This window comes from Cydia splendana, chromosome 5 (genome assembly GCF_910591565.1).
Source record: "Cydia splendana chromosome 5, ilCydSple1.2, whole genome shotgun sequence".
NCBI classification, from domain to species: domain Eukaryota; kingdom Metazoa; phylum Arthropoda; class Insecta; order Lepidoptera; family Tortricidae; genus Cydia; species Cydia splendana.
This window is the reverse complement of record NC_085964.1, coordinates 7,306,648-7,331,979: the sequence shown is the minus strand read 5'-3', so window position 1 is coordinate 7,331,979 and position 25,332 is coordinate 7,306,648. Positions and strand designations below refer to the sequence as shown.

At 35.3% G+C, this 25,332-nt stretch overlaps 1 protein-coding gene and 1 non-coding gene across 10 annotated transcripts in view; both read left to right on the top strand.

Moving 5' to 3' along the window:
* LOC134790559 (whirlin) overlaps positions 1-25,332 on the top strand; it is a 130,399-nt gene that overhangs the window by 84,630 nt on the left and 20,437 nt on the right. For 7 of the 9 annotated variants that reach the window (XM_063761396.1, XM_063761398.1, XM_063761397.1 and 4 more), the window contains 2 exons: positions 229-295; positions 17,568-17,669. In XM_063761396.1, coding sequence (XP_063617466.1) covers positions 229-295; positions 17,568-17,669 — 169 coding nt within the window. The remainder of the gene's footprint in view (positions 1-228; positions 296-17,567; positions 17,670-25,332) is intronic. The other 2 variants (XM_063761401.1, XM_063761400.1) reach the window with 1 other exon arrangement.
* Trnap-cgg (transfer RNA proline (anticodon CGG)) lies at positions 5,117-5,188 on the top strand. Its single transcript has one exon. It is a non-coding gene; the product is annotated as a tRNA-Pro (tRNA).

The following is a 25,332-nucleotide window of genomic DNA, read 5'->3' as shown; positions in this document are numbered from 1 at the left end:
CCTTGGTCTGGCCATGTATGGCGCGATCGACGATACAATAGCTCCGACCGTTGGTACTTTATCCTTTGTAGCGAAGTTACTCGTATAAAATGAGACCCGAAACTTTTATAGCATCTAGTTTAGACTTATTGTAGTTAGCATATAAATGTGTGTTGACATGTGTTTGTCCTTATAGATTTATTGAATGTGTAGCCATATAGACAGTGACAGTGTTGTTGTGTGGATCAGGAGCGGGCGCCCGTGGCGGCCGGCCGACGCGCCGCCGGCTGACGACGACCTGGAACCACCGCATGAGGTGATTTTGCCAGAATTACCTACTTAACACACTTCTAATCAATGTTCTATCGACCACATTCACTTTTCTACGCCTAGCCTAATGCCGTCCTAGGTGTCACTCACTGAACTCATCTCAAACCATTCACACTCTTCATAGCGTTATCTTATTGCGATAAGATAAAAACTTGTAGCTCTAAATACTTAGTGAAGCTTTACTACTTATCAAATACTTTTTAGTACTACTTAGTACCCATTAGTAGTCTTACGTTTCTTGGTAATTCGCTTTGCAAAGGCGCACTCAAAGAGTTTTTATAGACTCATATGGTGATTTGGATCGATAGCCATTTTACCTCTGGCCGCGCAGTGCGTCTCTGCATAATATCGTTCGACTCAAAGTTTTGATAGCGTAGCTGTAATTAGCTGTGGCTGGAGTGGCACCCGAGCACCACCACCAAGTAACGTACACTCACTTCTTGCACGTTCGACGACGGCTAGCGAGTAGAATGTCTTTCTCCACCTGTGGCCGTTATTTCCTGAATTAAACGGTAAATCTGGCAAAATTATTCAAACTATTAGTGGTCTGGGGTAATTGGTTTTAAAATATATTATTAAAATATTACCCGGCAATAGCGGCCAGTGTCCTTCTTGGGCAAATTTAAATACCTACCTTCTGAATCTTACAATTCGATATTTTTTTTGGACATGTTATGTTGTAAGTACTTTTAAATTTCCTCTCTTTCTAATTGTAGATGTTTTCGTATTATGTGTCCTTATTTCTGCTGCTTTAACAATGCTTGTTTTAGCCTACATACTTACCTTAGTACTTTTTTTTTCAAATTGTGTGCTAGTGTGATGTGGTTCGTAGCATAATATATTATAATTATTATGATAACTAATAAGTAGTAATAATAATAACTCTTGTCAGCGAAAAGTTCGCTCTGTAGCGATAAGATTTTATGAAAAGAAGAAAATCTAGGTGGGCCCACTGATTAACAGTCCGCCGGACGGTATCGGCCGGTCAGTTGTTCGGAACTGTCAAAATTTTGTTCTAACTGACAGGCCGATACCGTCCGGCGGACTGTTAATCAGTGGGCCCCTTTAGATAAGTATCATCCGTGACACCTTTGACTTTGACACATTGAGCGAGACATTTGTCCGTGAAGTGGGTAGGCATAAAGGGGAACGTTTATTATTTTTAGGGTTCCGTACCCAAAGGGTAAAACGGGACCCTATTACTAAGACTTCGCTGTCCGTCCGTCCGTCCGTCCGTCCGTCCGTCCGTCCGTCTGTCACCAGGCTGTATCTCACGAACCGTGATAGCTAGACAGTTGAAATTTTCACAGATGATGTATTTCTGTTGCCGCTATAACAACAAATACTAAAAACAGAATAAAATAAAGATTTAAATGGGGCTCCCATACAACAAACGTGATTTTTCACCAAAGTTAAGCAACGTCGGGAGTGGTCAGTACTTGGATGGGTGACCGTTTTTTTTTTGCTTTTTTTTCGTTTTTTTTTTGCATTATGGTACGGAACCCTTCGTGCGCGAGTCCGACTCGCACTTGCCCGGTTTTTTATTATTACAGCAATTTCGTTAAAATCTTACTTAGAATTTGTAGTCTATACGAAAATTATCTTTTTATTGACTGTGTGTTGAATCCTTCAGATGCGTTGGAGTAAGGGGCCATCCATTAATTACGTCACACGTTTAGGGGGAGGGAGGGGGTCAAGAAAATGTGACATATTGTGACATGGGGGAGGGGGGAGACACAAACTTTGTGACGTCACTTTAACTTCATCAGTAACCGAATTTTTTTTTAATTATTTTATTCGCTGTACATTTAAATAACAAGTTTTTAAAACGATAATCGTTTTTATTCTTTTAATTTTCTTTCCTAAGCAGTTTTGGGTTATAAAATTACTAATATTTATATCGTCAAAAATATTTTGATAAAATATTAATAATACTTAGGTACTTACTTAATTCGATTTGGCGATTTCGTAGAAAAAATGTGACGTCACACTAGGGGGGAGGGGTTTGCCAAATGTGACCAAATGTGACAAGGGGGAGGGGTCAAAAAACCTAGAAATTCGTGTGACGTAATTAATGGATGACCCCTAATAAACAAATTTAACTTTTATAATGAGCCCAAATGTTCATACCACTAATACCTAGTTGAGATGTGTGTGCCTCATTCACGCCATAGTCTAATAAAACATGGTCTTCCATTCCCAGAGTGACACGGGCCTACGTCACAACAACATGGCCGCTATATATAGCGCTATCGCATATTATCATATAGCGCTGTCGCATGATGACGTAGGCCCGTGTCAGTTAGGTGACCTAGAAAAGACGGGAATGGAGTACCAGGTAGACGTGTGCGCCGATTAAAAAATGATCGGCGGCGGCGTTTGCCAAAAAATTGGCGGCGGCGGCGTGTTTTCGGCGTGAAATCGGCGTGACCTTGACTTTTAGGTTTCTTAAGAAAAATCATTAATTTGTTGTTTTCTTGAAAAATTGATCTATGCAGGTTGCTGGTCAGTGACCTACGTATAATTTGAATATGCTGTGAGTAAAATAGGGTTTGAAAAATAATATAGGATAGGTATAATAACTTGATTTCCCTAGTGACTGGCTTGCATTAAGAGGTAGGTTACCTCGTCCCAATGACCTTCGATCCGATCCGTAAGTCTCCGTTTTCCATGATTTCCATGGCTTTTACTATTAAAAATGACGTACTTTATCAAAACAGAACTTCACATAACCTTGAAATTTGCTAGACATAGTGGACTGCAATAGTTTATTTTTAAATGGTTTTCTTGTCGTACAAGCACAAAGCTCACTGAGACGTATCTTCTTTCTCAGTGGCGGTACTTCCATACAAACACAAAAGCCGGGCTTGCCTTGGTTGCTTTACCGAAATTACGTAGTGATAAGATCAATAATCAATATAGATTATTTTTAAACCGCGTGCCAAATGAACCCGTATTATTAAATTCAAGCCACAGCGCGCGGACCGCGGCGCCAGCTTGTTACAAATTTTTGCCGTGGTGGCGCTCCATCCGCGCGAAAGAAATCAGGCGTAGGATGTTCTAGCTATCCTTCTCGCACTCGTCGGCTTGCAACCGGGCTTGCTTTTTCCTCCCGCTCTTGGCCCTCTAACCCTACAAAACGAACGAACGATAGTAATTTTATAAGGCGATGTAAGCCTGGCTTTTGGTGTGAAGTTAGCTGCATAAGTTCGCACGGGCACGCGTTTACTTCAAGTGTATTATTATTTAGTCGAGTCGAAAGTAACGAAAGCTCAATTTATTTAAGTGAATTTGAATTAGGTAAGTAGTGATTGTGGATTTGTTTGTTTGTTGTGACGTTTATAAGTGTTAACAATGGATGAAGTTGTTCCTTGTGACGGTATGAGATGCGTCCACGTATTACTCAACGAAGACAAGGTAAAATCGTTAAGCTTTGTAGAAAAACGGGATATCATTTCCAATACCAGACTTGTGTATTCTCAGATAAGTCAGTCGCATTAAGAGAAAATTTTGTACGGCCGTTTACAAAACACAAGGATTGTTGGTTTACTCCAATTAAGGTGTAATTAGAGTGACAGAGAATGAAGCATGCAATTTGCAAACTTCAGTGTTCGCGGTAGGCCCTCTGATATGTTTGTAAGATTCTATCTAGTAGTTATAGTAGTACCTAGTATGCCCTGTGCACTATGATAACTCGCCGCGGTACGCTAGCAAATTCATTTGAGTCCAAAGAGTGAGCTTGGACATTTATAACGAAAAATTTTACATTTTATATTTATTTAAATTTATGATTATAATGATGAATTTGCACGCTTGCATGCAAGCTAGGTACAAGATCTGTAACACCATATATTGTAACATCCCCATACTGTATCAATGCAAATAATTAATTTCTGATTTCTGAAAATATATCTTTCGGCTTGCCTTACTCCGAAACCTAGGCACGCTACTGTTCTTTCTCATTTTCCCATTGCTGAGGATCGCGACCACATGTAATTTGTCTCCATTTCGTGCGGTCATAAGCCGTATGGACTGCACGGTGCAAACTGCCGCAAGCGACCTCTTCATAGCGTTCGACCATCTAACACATGCTCCAACTCAAGCCCGTTTGCCAGTCATTCGGCTTATTTTCATGTGTTCCTCCACATCATGCGATGGATAATATGTCCGAAGAATCTAAAAGTTCACCCATGGCATACCGGGAAGAGCTGAGTGGCGATGTAAAGCTCTCTGAGAATTGGAGGGGTTTGTTCTTCTAGCTGTCCAAGGCAGCAGTCTTCGTTCGTTCGTTAACAGTTAACGGTGAATACTTAGGATTACTCTGTTACTTTAATTGGTGTGTCAAATAGTTTCTGCAACTGGCTATTCAGTTTCATTTAATTAATAATTAATGTATATTTGACAACTGTACCATAAATATTACAAAAAAAAACATATTGTAATCCAAAAACCAACTTGGAATAGGTAATTAACAACACTCAAGGTCACGCCGATTTCACGCCGATCATTTATCGGCGGCGGCGGCGTGGTCAAAAAGCCCGGCGGCGGCGGCGCGCCGGCGCGGCGCACACGTCTAGTACCAGGCGGAGTATATTATTATACCATGATTCACGCTAAAAAAATCGTACTAGTTATTGGGGGTTTAGAATGGTAATAATAGTGTATCGACGCAATAATAGTAGCATTTTGCTATATAAACATTGCGAAAGGAATGCGTATAAAACGCAGATTAATCAAATTATGACATATTAGTTCAGCTGCGAGAGGGGCGAGCGACCAGACTGCTGTTTTAGCAAATTGAGTCATCGGCTCGTTGGTCTAGGGGTATGATTCTCGCTTCGGGTGCGAGAGGTCCCGGGTTCAAATCCCGGACGAGCCCGTTGTAATACTTTTTTATTAAGTACCCTACATTCAATGATACTTAAAAATTAATAAAAATTACGATGTTTTTATATAGGTAGGTACTTAGTTCAAAATATTTTTCTAAAAGGCAATTTGTTAAAGGGAAGGTACATAATTAAATCAGCGCAGCTGACAAACAATAAAGTAATGGCGAGATTACATAATACTTTCATCGATATGCTACTCTAAAAAAATACATTTTCAAAATTATGACAAAAAAAACTGAAAGAAATGTCATTAATAAAGGGAAAATAAATGATTTAGAAAATAATTTCTTTTCACATACTAAATACATATACTTAAGTCTGAAAATGAGAAAATAAAAAACTTCATACATCACGGTTATTTACGCGGATAACGGGGAGAAAATGTGTTAGGTAACGATGAAAATCTGTAGAGTGTTTTTTTTCCTTTTCCAGTATGGTATCTTCAATGAAATCATTTAATCTGCGGTAATGGGCGCGGTTATTTACCAAGTAGTGGAAGTTGCGTGCGGACGCGGCGCGTTGGATACGTTTTAGCTATTAACATTCACCCCGGCCATTTGCAGATTGTACACCACTAGCGTACCTATAGCTTGAGCGTAACCAGTATAGGTATGATCTGGTTACGCCTAGTTTTAGTACAGGTTATACCACAGCCACCGCCGCAGCGAAGATTCACAAATTCACATGTTTACTGAATTGCTTAGCACCCGCGCCCCTTGGTGCATTGATGCTAACTTTGCTTTTAAAGACATTGTTATGATACTGACAATAACGTGCTAATGTAATTATCATTGAGGTCATTTGTGTTACATTATGATATGAATTAGTTAGGCACAAAGGCACAAATACCATGCAATTAATGAAAACATGCGTTTAATATAATTTCGTATATTTACTATTTTTAAGAAACATCTAGGTGTAAATTCTGTTTTGTGTTTGCTTTGAGAATTTCTAATGTATATGTTAGCCGGAGAGCTAGCCACGGCAATAGGTATGCAATCTATAGAGCAACGAAATCCCTCTAGTTAGTGTGCCATACTATCATTATTAATTAATCCGGGCGCCTGGCAGCTGTACAGCGGTGGGTGCGGGAGTGGATGGGCAACAAAGGGGTTGTAAAATCAATCGAAGGTGTGCAATTTATAGAGCTCTGAGTTTGGTGTGATATAATAGCTAATTATGTATTTAATTCAAATATAACAATGCCAGGCGTTTTATTTGGGGGAAAAGTAGTGCCAGGTGATGAAAGTACACAATCACTAGAGAGACGACTACGCTACGCTACGGAGCGTAAACGATTTCCACGTTGGCTAGGCACCCTGATCTAGTAACTTCATCGATTCGAAATCTGATTAAACAACTTTCGCTTGATAGAATAAAATCACGAACGTAGACCTAAAACGCACAATAAAAAAAATATAACAATTTTGGACAAAAGCTAAAAATATAAAAATTGCTTCTACAAATGCACAATTTTATTTTTGATCGAACTCTTCGATTACTTTTTTTTGTTAAACTAACTAAAAATAACAATTCAAACAATTATATTCGTGAACCCGGGCACGCACAGCCGTCTCGCTCTCCCTCACGCTGCTCAGTGAGAGTAATAAAGAACCTAAACTCACGGTGCCTTAAACTATTCCGATTATTGGCGGATGCACATAATAACTATGGAATATTGGTATGTACTTATACGTATTGGTTTTACGTACGGTACGTTTAGAACTCCAGGACAATAATTTAAGAAATTGTGTTAGGTAGAGGTTCGATCTAATAGCTAACTATTTGCGCAACCCTGCTCCCGCCGCAACTATTGCCGAGTTTATTCCCGGGAGAGAACCCCGACTGAGGTCTCTACGCATAATTATACCAACAATGTTATTCAATGATGACTACGAAGACTTTCAGGCTTATTTCAAAGATGCCTTGTTTGTACCAATTAATTGTATGATTTATGTAGGTAGACGCCGCAATGTCTAGATGTCAAAAACCAGTGATCATGAATCAGGGCTTTTAAACTTCAATTTAATTTAGAACATTAAAAACAATTTTTCGGGCGCATTAAGAAGTTACTGCGAAACGTTTTCTTTTTTTTAATTATTTTTCCTGTTAGATCGCATGACCCGTACCTCGGCACTGATATTAAGTATGTATAACATTTATAACTCTCCCAGGTTCAGGTTCACTGTACTTCTTTGTTCGCCGACCGCTATTAATCAAATAAACGACGTCTTCAAGCCAGGAAAATGCAGATAAATGGTGCAAATTACAAGATACAGGTTTCAATTTCCATTTAAACTTTATCAATTACAGGTTACCTATTTTATCTTTATTTTGCTACTGGCTTTTTGCCCATTTCATTTCTAAAATTCTCATTTTCGGTAGTAATTTTCAGTTTATAAAGCATCTAATGTCCTTCATGGGAATTCCAATGATTTACTTATACTTAAACTACCAATTTTCATCTCCCTAAATAATTTTCCATGGTTTAAGTTTGAAACGTTAGTGTAACAAATAGACAGACGTAATCGTACTCATTACATTACTGTAAATGTGTGGTAGGGTGGTTCACGTTTGTATGGGAAAAATTCAAACTCTAGTTAGAAGAAGCGGCACCCCCTCATTTTGTTACACTTGTTATGTTGACAAAATACGCCAAGTTTTGTAATCTTATCTCAACTACAAGGGGGTGCTACAACACTTTGAAATTTTTCAAAGTTGTATGAAATCCAAAAAAAAAAGTATTTATTATTCAGAGTTTTATTTAAGTATCTGGTTTCACACTATTTGCACATGTGATTTATAAGTTTTTAAGTAGAAAAACATTTTTTTTTTTTTTTTTTGGACATTTTGTCGATAATATTTTATTTAAAACCATAAACATAATTAATATCAAACTTATTACAATAAAAGATAACCTAAAAATTTTTATTTCTATTTTTTATAATTTTTCAAAAGTAAGATTTTAATTTTTTTTAGATTTTTATGTAAGTAGTGGTTTTCACATTATTTGAAAGTGTGATTTAAAAGTTATTAAGTAAAAAATATTTTTATTTCTAGTTTTTATGATTTTTTTAGGTGAAATTCAAAAAATCTTACTTTTGAAAAATTATAAAAAATAGAAATAAAAATGTTTTTCTACTTAATAACTTATAAATAATAAAAACTTTTTTTTTTTGGATTTCATTCAACTTTGAAAAATTTCAAAGTGTTGTAGCACCCCCTTGTAGTTGAGATAAAATTACGAACCTTGGTGTATTTTATCAGCATAATAAGTGTAACAAAATAAGGGGGTGCCCCGTAGGAAAAAAAAAATGTTTTTTGAACCACCCTAATGTGTGGGTTAATCCTAATGACGTCAGTTGTAGTGCACAGGCAGAGCCGTTTCGTGACGTCATAAAGATAACACTGCCCTTTAGCCTTTCGGGGAGGTTAATGAACTCTACTTGGGTTTTGGGTCCCTTGTTGCGGCAAGAATGGGTTCTCGGTTTAAATGGGAGCTGTAATTGCTATCTTGTCGCGATTTACTGAGTTTACGACGCCGCCCTTGCTATCGGGCAGGTAATTATTTATTTTGGAGTGAGCAATGGAATCCTTTCAGGGCTTCTTTCACGAAGTTGGCAATTTTTTTCGTCCATACCCGATAGCATTGATTCCAAGTAATATACCGGTAGGTATTGATACTCTACAAATAATCATTAGGTACTCTTTTTCACAAAGTTAAGTTCCTAAAATTATGAAATAAAAAAAAATACTTTCGGGTTTCATACATGCATACATAATGGCAGCCGATATATTGCTACCAACTCCGATATTGTATATCGGATGGCAACATGACAATGACGCATGAATATATGAAACCTCTATCTGTGTCATATTGGTCTAAGAGCTAGCCACGGCAACAGGTATGGAATTTATAGAGCAACGAAATCCCTCTAGTTAGTATGCCATACTATCATTATTAATTAATCCGGGCGCCTGGCAGCTGTTTAGCGGTGGGTGTGGGAGTGGATGAGCAACAAAGTGGTTGTAAAATCAATTGAAGGTGTGCAATTTATAGAGCTCTGTGTTTGGTGTGATATAATAGCTAATTATGTATTTAATTCAAATATAACAATGCCAGGCGTTTTATTTGGGGGGAAAGTAGTGCCAGGTGATGAAAATACACAATCACTTGTGCGCCTGCAGGAACATCACTCACACTCTCACAGCTCTCCGGCTATATGTACATTGCGTAAGTTTGATAATTTTTGGACGCCGTAAGAAAATAAGATTCTGCTATTAACTCATTCATCGCGAAGCTACGTAGTGAAAATTCTTCGTAGAGGCAAAACTACAAAGTGTCTTGATTAGCGGTGAAGAGGTTATTTTGTTCAACATTTTATTAGGTACTTTTTGATCATATATTCAATAAAATAAATGCTTTTAGTAAAATATAAGCAGGTAAATATATTGAGTGTTCGTAAGGGGTTGGCGGTTCGTGAAATATCTACATATCTATGCCTCTAAATTTTGGCACAAAGCAGGTGTGCAGGGGGAATATACAAAATACTTTACTATTAATCATAGTAATATCCAAGATTAGAATGATGTGTACACCACATCCATACGTTAGTTGATAGTAATAGCCATAATTACGAGGGCACACAGAAGCATCCCCCCAGGGAGCTCGTTACGGCTACGCCTACGCCGCGACTCCACCAAAACAAAGCACACAAACAAATGTAGCATCACATTCTATGAAAGCCGAACTAGGTCAAAAACTTTGGTCAAAAACACAAGCAACAAAAAAATAATCAAGCCCTGGCGAGAAGTGAAACCAAAAGACCAGTTAAAAAGGAGAGTAATTTATCATTTTACACTTAAATTCGTATAAATATAGGTACTCTTTGCAGAGGACCTACAGGTTTAGTCCCAATGGTGGCGTAACTTTTGCAGAAATCTCTTCACAATTAGGCTCTTTTCATACCCCGGGCGGCAGCGGCTCGCTCCTCGCTCCACCTAAACCCGCACGCAGTTTTGACTCTCAAGCGACAACTTTTCGTTTCATTCCACGACTCATTTCTTACTAATCTTACTTCTGTAATATTTTCTTCGTAATTGTACAAAAGTTTCGGTAAATTAAATAGGTTCTCGGTAACATAAGTTAAGCGCATAAGTAAGCAAAACTCTTCTTCGCCGTATTTTAAAACTTTGTTAAGCGTGGACTTCAAGGGGATGGGAATGAGAATTCATTTTCTCTTGCGCTTGCTTCGGTTAGTATAATTTTATAAAATTAAAAACTGACCTGTCTATGTAAGGAAGCAGATACAACTACGTAGATTTAATAACCTTTTATAAGTCTACAGTAAAGGTCTACATATCAACTAACTTAGGCATACATATGTGTTCACATATATAATGCCATAAGCCTATATCAATATCTTATTTCTTGACAGTTCCCTACACACACAACTACAAAACCGTTTCTTTGTGGCTCACCTAAATGTAGGCTAAAGCAGGCTTACTTTCTTATTCAAATCCAGAAGTCAAACACGAGGTGTTCTTCCTCAATAGCCTAAAGATACGTCCACACTGCAAAAACTTAGAATTTCAAAATACCTACAATATTTAATCAAAATAAGTAGGTATCTAAATTATGAATGTTTAGTGGATTCGTTAAGATAAAGTGAAAAGTTGCTCTGAGAGCTGTAGACCTCGCGAACGCCCATGGTTACGCCATTTTATAAAATTTCACGAGAAACGATTGAGAAATGCGACCTGTAGAGAGTGTAAAGGAGAACATCCGGACATACCGAAAGATTTTTTGCCCGTGCTGAAACGGAGACCTTCGCTCCGCTCGGTAACTAAATAATATATTATATACCTAGTTACATAAACGGTTATATGATCTTTCAACACAATTTGGGTATTTTGTATTTTTTTTAATTTGTGAAATTAGTTCTTGCAAATTGGAAAACAGTAAATTCTCTACTAAAAGGTATATCAATAAGTACTTGTATAAATTTCTAAACTTACTAAACAATCCGTACAGAATACCTACCGTCTAGTACGTGCTTAGTATGCTTTGATACGAATGTCACTGACAGCGATATATTGTACCTCTTCTCTACTACGTGACGTTTGGTCCTGTTTTGGGCAGTTTCCGCCCAGTCTGAGCACGGCCCAGGCATTGTTGCCCCAAGCCGTAGGGGTTGTCGCGGTTAGACAGGGCGGGGTAAGCTCGAGCCGACGAGGCACCCCAATGTAGTGTAGTCACAGTCAGCAGTCAGTGGTCGACGCGAGGCTCGGGCGGCATGTCGTCACGCCGGCGCGCCCGGCGCCGCGTCGCCTTCCGCGACTATGTGCCCATGGATGTTCGCGCCATGGCCAAGGTATACCTAATAATCACATAAATACTTCTATTTTAATACTAAATGTTGACAAAACTTCTTTAAAACATTAGCAATCGGTGTTTGTATACAAACTCGTGCTTCGCGCAGTTCGCGCCATTTTCAACAATCCCGGGAAATTTTCAGGGATGAGTGGGTACATTAGTTAAAGCAAGGTGTAAATTAATTTAATTCATACAATTTTTTAGGTTATTTCAGGCATTTTTATACTAAACACTGTAAAAATATTTCACTAAATGTTTTCCGGTGTGAACTTACACTTTGTTTTGTTATTTGTACGTGAATATCTTTATTCTAAAACACAACCGTGTGATTTTGATTGTAATTTGTGTTATGTACCTAGTTGTGTGTATTTGTGTTTGTTTTATGTAACGGCAAAATGTACCTACGTATTTGCAGCTAACAATGATAACAAACGATACAAATTTGCTCTTGATTTAATTTAAGTTACAGTAAGTCAACTACATACATATTAAACCTACTGTTTTTACTCACAATATTATACCTACACCTGACCTATTAATTTAATAGGTACCTAATGAAAACAAGTTTGCTTGAATAGTTTACTGTTTTTAAGATTCTAATGAAAATAAAATAAAAATCGAATTTAATATGATTCGGTTATTTTCAGTCGTTTAGCTACAGATTTAATAATCAGACCTACCCTCTTGCACGCTGTTCAGTTTGCGTCGGGTTTGAAAACACGAATTTTATTTTATTTTACTCTTTTAAATGCTTTTAATTAATTCCCGTTTGGTGGCTGCGACCGCACTCCCATGTCTGACGTCAGTAATTAGCGATAAAATGTGGTCGCAATACCCACATACATTTATATACATACGCCGTGTTGCACGTAGCCATACCTACGTCCGTCATAGCTCCGCCTCGCCTTACTAATTAACTTAATACGTAGATTAATTTGCCAGGTTATTTAATTATTTGAGATTCTATTCCTAAAATATTCACAACTCGTTCCCTGATCGCTGAGGAAAAAATATGAACTACTGTTCACTGGTAACTAAATCTACGTACGGTACCTACGCTCTGGGAAAACACTAGATTTATACGTCGTATGCATGTATACTTATGTATTGTATTTATGAAAACTAGTGCTGACACGAATGACAAATTACAATCTGTGTAATCAATCACTTATATGTAGACCGCGGGCCAGGAGCAAATATCGTCAGTCTTCGTCTCCCGCTTGATACTTTGTCTGATGATAGTTTAGATGCTATCATGAATTAAAAAAATAGTCAGCCGGTTGTATCGCGGTGAAAAGACCGTCAGTTGATCATATGAATATGTAAAAAATTTTTTTATTACAGTCATCGCCTCCCGATTGATACTTTGCCGAATGTTAGTTTAGATGCTATTATAAATAAAAAAAACGTCAGCCGGTTGTATAGCGGTGGAAAGACCGTCAGTTACTTGCATAAACATGTAAAAAATACGCACCTACCATTTATGTCCGCAAATCCGTAAGGCGTTTATTGAAACGCCTGATGAAATCCTACATGCAAAGTTTCATGATTTAGTGATTACTATAATAAAAAGGTACAGCGCTTATTTTTTACATGTTTATGCAAGTAGCTAACGGTCTTTCCACCGCTATAAAACCGGCTGACGGTTTTTTTTTTTTTATAATAACATCTAAACTATCTTCTGACAAAGTATCAAACAGGAGGCGATGACAACATTTATTTTATATTTTTACATGTTTCGGTGGCTGCCATACCTCAACCCACCAACGGAGCGGCACCTAACGTCCATGAGAGATCATCATACATAGCCGTTAACCAATATACGAGTTATCGCCCGGGAGGCGATTCGTCATGGAAATCTGTTCGTGGCTCGCGGTCTATTAGCAGAATAACTTGTAAAACTTAATTGTGCCGTCAGATTTGAGTCACAGCGCCTGCCAATATCAGAGCTGCACCGAGGCACGTTGAAGTGTAATTTCGCTGCAGATTAACTGTTCCACAACGTTAATGTTTCGAAGTTAAATCATTTAAGGGCTGTCATTCATAGTAATGTTTCAATTATCTGAATCAAACTTGATTTAATTACTGGCATAATGAATACATAGGTACATACATATTATATTCAAGGACCGGAAAACCCCTCTTTACGGTTAATCCTATCAATTCGGTAACCCAATCGATTCGGTTACCGTATCATTCGGTAACCCTATCATACTGTTACCTGATTGTAATGGTAACCTTATTGAAACGGTAACCCTAACCTTTAACCGAGTTAATCTCAAAACCCCATCGCGATAGGGTTTTTGTTAAGGGTTTTTAACAGGTTTTCATTCAGTTATGGTAACCTTTATTATCGGTTGCTTACTGGTTTGCTACAATAAGTAGTTTTAGTGATGTGCCGTCAGAACTAAAAAAAATACTAAAAAATTTGTTTATTTTATTTACTTTATTTATATTTTGTTGATTTTATTGATTTTACTTATTAAATTTATTTAATTTAATTTCTTTATTTAATTGCTTTAATTGATTTAATTTATTGAATTTGTTGAATTTATTTATTTTTTTGAATTTATTTAATTTATTTAATCTAATTAATTTATTTAATTTATTTTATTTATTTTATTTATTTTATTTATTTTATTTATTTTATTTATTTTATTTATTTTATTTATTTTATTTATTTTATTTATTTTATTTATTTTATTTATTTTATTTATTTTATTTATTTTATTTATTTTATTTATTTTATTTATTTTATTTATTTTATTTATTTTATTTATTTTATTTATTTTATTTATTTTATTTATTTTATTTATTTTATTTATTTTATTTATTTTATTTATTTTATTTATTTTATTTATTTTATTTATTTTATTTATTTTATTTATTTTATTTATTTTATTTATTTTATTTATTTTATTTATTTTATTTATTTTATTTATTTTATTTATTTTATTTATTTTATTTATTTTATTTATTTTATTTATTTTATTTATTTTATTTATTTTATTTATTTTATTTATTTTATTTATTTTATTTATTTTATTTATTTTATTTATTTTATTTATTTTATTTATTTTATTTATTTTATTTATTTTATTTATTTTATTTATTTTATTTATTTTATTTATTTTATTTATTTTATTTATTTTATTTATTTTATTTATTTTATTTATTTTATTTATTTTATTTATTTTATTTATTTTATTTATTTTATTTATTTTATTTATTTTATTTATTTTATTTATTTTATTTATTTTATTTATTTTATTTATTTTATTTATTTTATTTATTTTATTTATTTTATTTATTTTATTTATTTTATTTATTTTATTTATTTTATTTATTTTATTTATTTTATTTATTTTATTTATTTTATTTATTTTATTTATTTTATTTATTTTATTTATTTTATTTATTTTATTTATTTTATTTATTTTATTTATTTTATTTATTTTATTTATTTTATTTATTTTATTTATTTTATTTATTTTATTTATTTTATTTATTTTATTTATTTTATTTATTTTATTTATTTTATTTATTTTATTTATTTTATTTATTTTATTTATTTTATTTATTTTATTTATTTTATTTATTTTATTTATTTTATTTATTTTATTTATTTTATTTATTTTATTTATTTTATTTATTTTATTTATTTTATTTATTTTATTTATTTTATTTATTTTATTTATTTTATTTATTTTATTTATTTATTTTAATTATTTTAGTTATAATATAATAATATTTATAATAAGAACACACCACACAAGTAGGTATAAAGATAAACAAAGGAAAGGCAAAAAAACTTGTTTGTGCTGGAGGCTTCATAGACCGCCCATGCCAACCTCGGTTATTCAATAATAAGTTGAATTTAAGTGTGCGTAAAGATTACAATCGTTTGAACTGGTCAAAAACCTCATAATGAGGTAACTGAATAGACTGGGTTTTTATTTCGGTTACCGGTAACAGAGGTTAACTCGATCTGATACGGTTACCGAATCAAAGTGTTACCTTATTAAGCGGTTACCGTTATGGTAGGGGTTTTTATAAACACCTCTAAAATAACCCTATGAAAAACCCCGGTTAAGGTAACCGGTTCCTGTCCCTGATTATATTATATGATTCGTTCGTTGCTACATATTCCCTGCCCACGAGATCGTAATGAGAATGAAGGCTGGCAAGAAAAGTAAAGCGTTGTGACTTTTTTAAGATAAAAATTAGCTAAGTTTTGTCCTCTGCACATCTCATCTGCTGACTGTATAATGTCGGTTCACAGTCAGTGTAATCAGTTAAGTAAGGTAAGGTCATTGCGGCCAAATCCGTCTGCGGGAAATTCCATGAAAACACGAGCGGTTTTTTTTTCATACGTAGGAAATAGGTTCCATCTGCTTTTGACTGCTGAAACTTAAAGCAATCGCTGCTTTGTCGATGAAGTTTACAATCGTGTAGGTACTATTGTATGAAAAAAAGCGCTCATGTACGATATTCTCAGCAGACGGATTTGGCCGCATTGACCTTATGTGATATCTAGCAATGGGTATTATATAAATGGCAAGTAAAGAGTAGGTAAGTAATAGGTACCTATAAATCGAGCTAGTTCATTAACCTTTTTATGTCATGGAATGCTTTATTGAACTTTTCTATGTTCGTGACGTGGTGTTTAAAACTTACTTTACTAAATATATAATTAAAGTGATTAATTAAGCTATGGTTAAATTACTATTAGATTTAGGTCCCTCCAAAAAATGGTAACGAAAACTATTGTATATTTTGAGGACTTTTATGCTTTGCGTGACCGTTGCTTGAGTCCTAAAGTAAAAAGCTAAGTAAATTCTGTGTTCACTAGCAAATTAGGCAATAAAACACGTTTTTGTAGGTATTTCTATCACGCAAATAGCACTGGGTCTGTTTCGCTTAGGCGCCTTAAGTACCAGACCTATAGGCTCGGCAATTCTGCAATATCAGCACGCGCCCGCTACCGCACGCGCGCTTTTTTTCACAGCCAACTGCCCTACAAATACTTACCTAAATGCCTATACATTAAATTACCTACTGTAAACACCACTCAAGTAACTTTTGGTGTGAAATGACGTCCTTGAAAATATTAAAGCCCAATCTTGAACAGGCCCGCCGTAAATTTCCAAAGAGAGGGCATTAACGACAACAAACCGGTAACTTATCACTTAGCCGACAGACTTGGCGCGGTGGAAACTGTGCCAACATGCAAAAATAGCGTCAAAAATCAATTGCATCGTCGGGATGGTCATCCCTCGCCCCAGTCTCACGGCGGTCTCCCGCTACTTCACACCAGCGAAACACATCCAACTAGATAACCTGTCGGTTTCCCAAGTGTACTTTACGCATGATTACCGTAAACATACCTAGCACATAATATCTAAAGAAGAAGGTGAATTTAGCGTAGTTTGTGTGAAACTTATAGTGTGAGCATTTTGTTAATTTCGCGCGTGCTATAATTGTGCGTGCTATAACGTTTCGTGCATGTGTATTTTGTGCGGTAGATACCTGTTAAATATTCATTGTTGTGTTTTTATAACTTATAACGGATCGACTTTAATAATTGTTATAGTTCGATTTGTTGACTAAAGCAAATTACATTCTTGTTAAAAAAAAATCCAAAATATTGCACTAAGTTAGGTAATTCGTCTGACGGCTGTCTATTAGAATTGGTGCATACTTACCTATATTTGCACCAAATATAATTTCGTCAAATTAATGATTTTGTAATTTAAAACATTATTTAACAAGATCAGCTACCATTTAATCCTTTCTGCGTGGTTCGGCATGCATGCCGGCCCATTCCATGAGGTACAGCCTGGCACACGTATCGTGACGCAGACTAATTTAACACCGGAGGCCGAGTTACCGTTTGCGTCATGCTTGCTACACACTAACGTGTAAGGCTGCATCTCACTGTTCCCAAGGCTTTTAACAAATATGGTGGTTTAATTTGGTAATATTTTAAACAGGAATACGAAGAAGAGGGGCGGCGGTCGCGGCGGCACTCGTCGCCGTGCAACTCTCGGGAAGGCAGCACGACCGCGTTGCACACGCAGCATTACGATGAACAGGTCAGTTACTGCACACGCTTACGTTATACAAATGGGACTTACTTACCACAGTACCCATAATAACAAATCTCGTCTGGCAAGTTAAATAAGGCTAATTCAACTCATTTTAGTCATTATGTGAAAACTGCGGTAGGTATAGGTAATGTACTTTTTAGTACTTATTCGAAATTCATTAATTTAGACATACCTACTTAAGGGAAATGCATTGTACTTAAGCAATGTTAATTTCAAACATTTATATTATCATATTATATGGGATAGCGCCGAGTTTTATCAAAAAAAAAACCGTCGGTTCGTGATGAAATTGAATTTTGCGCAGAGTTATATAATGCCCCAGAATACCACGTACACGCGTACAAGATCAGATACTTACTTATGACACAATTTTACGCATATTGCTACTTACATGCCTGACATATGAGCCTCGCTTATTCTTCTTCGGAGCCCTCGTGAAAGGGAAATATGAGACTGGTTATATGAATTGTCTTCGGCTCAGTCGATCGTTTCCCGCCAAAACTCGTTTGTAACTGAATAGTTTGGCGCCCCGCCAGGCCCACCACAGCCATCACCGTCCTAGTAGCTCCTCTAAGCGCTCTATGAAATATTATTACTTTACCAGTAACTTGTTAAAATGCCTTTCTACATTGTTTTTGACAAATACGATACCTATCAACGGCTTTAGTTGCAAGGTCGCCTAGCTTGCCAGTATTATCAAAAAACAAGCGGCTGCTGTATATTAATAGCTTTATTTGAGTAATGTAAGTTACACTTTTTATAAATTCATAATTAGGCCAAAGAGAATTTAGACTAGAGGAATATTGTCAAAGTAAATTATGTAAGTAGTCAGTACATTTACTGCCATCTTTCGACACAAATGATTGACTTTTAGAACGCCATTTGACTTTAATCCTTATTTTTCCACTGATATGTGTTAAATTTGTTAAATGTCAAAAAGTATCGCCATCTATTCGACGATAGGCCAAAGGTATGGTGCCATCATGGTGCCATCTTTTCGAGCGATGGCGCCATACCTTTGGCCTACTCTTGAGTGGATGGCGATACTTTTTGACATTGAACAAATTTAACACATATCAGTGAAAAAATAAGGATCAAAGTCAAATGGCGTTCTAAAAGTGTTAATCATTTGTGTCGAAAGATGGCAGTAAATGTACTGACTACATAATTTACCTTGACAATGTTCCTCTATTTCAAATTAACTTTGATTAGGCGTAAAAATTGAACATGTCACAATCGATCTAGTTATAGACTAGACATAAAAATTCAAAATCGCTCTCCTTCTTGATTCGACTGGCAAATCATATTACTTTTTGGCAACCGGGTTTTTTAACCTAATTAGACCCCTCTGAATCCGAATTTGCCGGTTGCTTGATCGAAATCTTGACCGGAAGTGAGATATTTGACAATAAAGGTCCCTTTTTTTAGTTTTTCGTAAATAACTCTTAAACAGTGACGCATAGCAAAAAATGTTCTATTACATAAATAATCTGCATAAAATTGCCTACAAGAAAGATTCAGTACAATTTTTAGCTAGGATCAATATTCAAGATATATAAGAGATATTAACGCGGGAAATTTAATTATAATCACTTCTAAGGTCCCTTTTTTTAGTTTTTCGTAAATAACTCATAAACGGTGGCCAATATCAAAAAATGTTGTTAAACGATAATAATCTACACAAAATTTTTAACAAAAACGATTCAGTACACTTTTCGCAGGGATCAATATTTAAAATGATAATAAAGAGGGAAAGTTCTAGTATAATAAATTCTAAGTTTCCTTGTTTTTATTTATTCGTTAATAATTTGAAAAGTATGACTTATAGCAAAAAAAAAATAGTATACATAAATAATAAACATCAAATTTCCTACAAGAAACATGTAGAACACTTTTCCCTAGGATCAATATTTAAAAAGACAAAGCAGCGGGTAAGTTATAAATAATTAATTTTAAAGTCCCTTTTTAGTTTTTTGTAAATAACTCGTAAACGGTGTCCCATAGCAAAATAGGTTTTTAAGAATAAATTATCTACATAAAATTTCCTTCAAAAAATATCTCGAACACTTTTCTCTAGGATCAATATTTAAAGCGATATTAAGGAAGAAAGTTAATTTCAATCAGTTCACAGGTCACTTTTTCTTAGTTTTTCCTAAATAACTCGTGAACGGTGGCCCGTTGCAAAACAATATTATACATAAACATTAAACATAAAATTGTCCACAAAAAAGGTTCCGTACACTTTTTCGCTACGATCAATATTTAAAGAGGTATTAAAGGGGGTAAGTTAATTGTAATCAATTTCCAGGTCCCTATTTTTATGTTTTCGTAAATGACTCGAGCCTTACGAAAACCTAAAAATATATAGGGACCTGGTAATTGATTACAATTAACTTACCCCCTTTAATACCTCTTTAAATATTGATCGTAGCGAAAACGTGTACAGAACCTTTTTTGTGGACAATTTTATGTTTAATGTTTATGTATAATATTGTTTTGCAACGGGCCACCGTTTACGAGTTATTTACGAAAAACTAGAAGTGATTATAATTAAATTTCCCGCGTTAATATCTCTTTGAATATTGATCCTAGCTAAAAATTGTACTGAATCTTTCTTGTAGGCAATTTTATGCAGATTATTTATGTAATAGAACATTTTTTGCTATGCGTCACTGTTTAAGAGTTATTTACGAAAAACTAAAAAAAGGGACCTTTAATGTCAAATATCTCACTTCCGGTCAAGATTTCGATCAAGCAACCGGCAAATTCGGATTCAGCGGGGTCTAATTAGGTTAAAAAACCCGGTTGCCAAAAAGTAATATGATTTGCCAGTCGAAATCGATTTTATGAAAAATAAAACCAGTCTATTATTCTAGTTCTATGTAGATTGTGAGATTATGACTGTTATAATACTTATAATTATAAATCAAGGATGTGTCATTATCACCATTCTACTTCTAATCAGCATAATGCTGGGTTTCAATGTGTGGGACCACGGAAAGCTATAGTCGGTCGTCTCAAATTTATGGTCGATCGTGGTGGTAATGTAATTTATAGTCATTGTTATAGGAGACTCACAATGCCGCGCATATATCATTTGATGCGGTCAAGTTTTATGGATGGCGGATAGCGGCATCTTCTATACTTGGATAATGGCTGCTTCTGGACTTAGTTCTAATGCCAATTCATGCTAAATACTTAACTGTGATATTTTACACACTAATCAGGCCCCGTAGACAACATGCCAATCGCTAACGCTACGTAGCGAACGAAACGCAACTGTCACACTAATATGGAAGAGTGATAGAGAGACACAAAGCGATTCGATGGCGAAGCGCAAGCGATCTTCACCTTGGCTAGGCCGCCAGGGTTTTTAAATAAAAATTCTTAATCTCTCATGTTTTATCTTATATTACATAATAACTAATAGATGTTTAATACATTCGGAGATTCGTTTTCTAAAACTATTTTATCAGTCTAAATATAATTACCTAGGTACTTACTCATAACTACGCGGCCAAAATGTTTACCGGTGTCCTTACTTAGTTTTAAAAACTTACATAGTGCCCTTAACTATGATTTTTAAAAGATTGATTACTGACAAACTTATGTTTACTAAGTTAGGCTGATGTCATATAGAAATAAAAAAAGCTGATGACTAAAATATTGGACACAAGTGTTTTTATACTTGTTATACCTACCTACGGTCAAAATATCGACCACACCGAAACTTGACGCAGCGTGCGTTTGCTGTATTTTGAACCGCGGTGTAGATATCTTAGTCTCTAAACCCTCGAACACGGCTTATGATTATTAAAAATGTTATGTTTGTGTAATAATTACATACACGCGGTACATAATGATCAAAACTGCAGACTTGGGAAGTTTCAATGGTTTAAACACCAAATCGTTATATTTTGAACACTATTTCTACGGCCTCTTCACTGTGTGTTCATCCGTCAGGCAGGGATACAATCAGGGAGGCGGTCACGCGTGGAGTCGATTACATCTAATGCTAACTTAAACCCGCACTACTCCATCGAAGGTCATAGCTTTTCCTGCAGCGTCCGGCGCAGTTCCTCGGTGGCTTTAGTGAGATCTTTCCTGTCGTGGTGCCGCTGCTTGCCGCCCAAGTCCGCCCCGCAGTCCTCCAGGTAATCCTTCGGCGGCTCCGCCGGGTATTTTGTCCCGAACTTTGGCCGCGGGATGCGGACGCGCTTTACATCATCCAACCAGCTTTCCATTTTGTATGACACAAGGGGCTGATGTACTTAATTGTTATGCTGCGGATCCTCTATCAGGTATTGCGAGTTAACGGATACCTGTAAACAAAACAATAAACCTGAGTGTCTATAAAATGCAAATATGTACAGTCAACGGTAAAAATATGGGTGTACAAATCATTTCAAAAATATGTCCCATAACTCTTATGTCAGTGAATTAAGAACTATGGGACATATTTTTGAGTAAGTTGTCTACACCCATATTTTTACCGTTGACTGTACCTACTTATTGCTGATATTGCGTTCAGTCAATGTGACTGGATTGCAGTGTGAAATAAAACGCAAGGACAAATTTTAGTTACAGTTAAGTATAATTTACTAACTATGCTGGTTCAGTGACTTTTTAAACTAACTTGCCGCTCGTCACCAGATAATGTCATTAAATATAATATAAATATACTTATTAGTGGTCTTAATATCAATTAAGATTTACTTTATCTTGTTTGATTGAGTCAGTCAAAAAAATAGTAGGTAAGTCGTACGTGCAATGATGTTGTACTTAAATAATTTCATAAGTAAGGAAACAATCAACTGATACATTTATTAATCATATCTAATCTCATTTTAAACGATACAAAACGTGGCAACACGCGTTTATTACGCCGGCGTCAGTTGGAAATTGTTAGCCAATGGTTGCGCAAGTCGCCTCGCGATGGTCAGTGGGCCATGCTTAAACATAAACACCCCTCAAGTAGGTACGACTTGTACCATACTATGTATGGACAAGGACATCCACTTTATTAGTGCGATTTACAAATATTTTTGCGCTCGATTTTATCCATTACCAAAAAAAGAAAAGCGTTTTGGTTACTTAACTTCGTCTATGAGAACAATGAGTTAAATCGATTTCGCAACTACTACGTCGTTACTACAGAATATTGCTACAAAGCCACTGTTAATGCTCACTTGAACGAGACTTGTACAGTATTTAGATCTATAGGATCCAAGCCAAGCAACATTAATTCTTATGCTGCTGTCACAAAGACTCCAACAAATTGTAACTTTTCTCGTAATTACGTCATTACTTTGGTTATTAACTACTTAATAGCCGACTTTTCGTTTTCTTTGTCATTTCCTTAATCCATTTGCTACCACTTCGGTTATGGCATTTTAAGTAGAAATTTTAGAATATTTTCGAGAGTCGCAGTCGCAGCATTATAAATTGCTCTTCCTGTGATACTATCTGTCTACTGACACCTACATGCTATAGGTACTTTCGCTTTTTAACACTAACACATTACTCACTCTATTTTCTAAAGATAAATCCTTCATACAACTCATTTCTTTTCTTCATTTTGTCTTTATTGCTTCTGGTGTAGTGCATGCTTTTTTTATGTCCCTGAACATATGCCTTGTGCCTGTTTACCTGTATTTTTAAAGTGCTATGTGAGTAATGTGAGACTTAATAGATATAGCGAAACCAATACATTAAATATTAAACTACGTTATTTACTAGGTAGGTATAGGTTGCATGTGTTATTACGGAAATACTTTAATTAGTGTATTGACAACACTATGAGCCAATTAAATAATTTTATTAAGGAAATGAAAATTTGTCATGATGAATGAAAATGATTAATGGACGGGTTTGCGCGCGCGCCGGCTAAGACAAAGATCTGCATGCACGATCGGCTCTCTCCGGAGAAAGTGAGGCTAAACGGCGGTGGCATTATTCTATTTGACGCTTTCAATAGTCTTGTTTGGCGTTGAATTATTGAACTAATCTCTTTAAACCATTATATCCCCCATTTTTCGGATTTGGATAATTTCAAGTTATTTTCGGAATATCGAGCACTTTAAATTTAGAAAATAAGTATCCACATTTTCCTATGTGTTTTTGTTACCGTCATATACAACTTATACCTGCCTATAAGTAAGTATGAAAAATAAAAACACTATAAAATTAATTGGTTGAAAACACGAAAGAAGGCACATTGAAGTTAAACTCAATTCCTAATATATATGTACGTCAATAAAGTCAGAAATTATGATCTGGACTTTTAGGTGGTCTTTCAAGACGTGACGTGACATATCTTTTACGTATGCACCTATAATCTAATTGGTAATAAAGTAGTGGAAGTAGGTATCGCAATGCAACGTTGAGTGGCGGTTAGAGCAATTGGGCATTATTAATAGCTAATATCACGCGAACACCGCAGAAGGTGGGTAATTTCGAAATGTAAGTAATGTCTTAGAAAGCGGGTCGCTGGAAGCCAATAACTATACTTTATGGTGTTCTGGTTTAGTTAGGATTGTCGTGACTCTAGAGTCGTAGGTGCGATACGGCGCCGGCGCTAAACGACAACCGGACAGACACCTGATTTTCCTAGAATAAAATGTGAGTCAGTGAAAGAGTTCCATGAGTAAACCTGTTCCATGATTGTATACTTATTTTTGCCCATAATTATTTTTCAACAAGCGTGCGCAATGCGCTAGTTTAGGCCAAGTTTAAATAGGCAATGATTCTGACTACACGTGTGTGTTTCGTAAGGAAAATTCAATATGCGTATATACCTTCAAGTGGCGCCAGCGAAAATGCGAAAAGTAGTCAAGTGGCGCCGCGGATTTGCGCAAAAGCAGTCACGTGGCGGGGCCCCGATGGGTGGTCAGCGCAGATTAAGAGAATTTTACAAAATCGTCGATTTAAGCTTTTCTATGTTTGGAAATATATTAAATCATATATCGTTATAATCAGCGTTAAATACGCTATTTGAATATAGCAATAAAATTATTGTAATGTTTATATATTGGGCCAGACCTAATCAAACTCCGGAAGATTGACAGTTTTCAAGGTTCCTTGTTAAACATGACTACCACCATAAAACAAACGGATGATTGGAGGCAATTGCTAGTTAGTTATCAAATTAAGACTTTTATTTTTAAGATTAAATCTTTTTAAGAGACCTACCATACAATTTATTTAACAAAACAATTTCTTAAAAATCAAGACTTAGGTTGGACTAGGCGGTAGCTCCCGAATGAATGGTCCTTACCAACAATTTTTATACCAAGTGTTTTTGTGTTTCTTACGGTATGCTATCCTTGTCTAACTCGCTACCTAATTTTGGGCGCAAGAAGTGCGTAACTATACTTAAATGCGTTCAATTTCACCTCTAAATACGGCAACACCTCATTAACCATTCACTGGTGGCCGACAGTTTACTGGTTTTATTTAAATACTTGATAATAAACATTATTTAGTGACTTTTATTTCTTACATTGAGTAAGTATTTATGTTGTCCTAAGAGGTGTAATTTAACAATATTTTTTGATTAGTAAAACATTGGTTCTTCTGCTCCCTATTAAGGCGCTATAAAGGTGCTGCTTATGGCGTTGTTAGTTGGAAATAACAAGCGCTCGGGAGA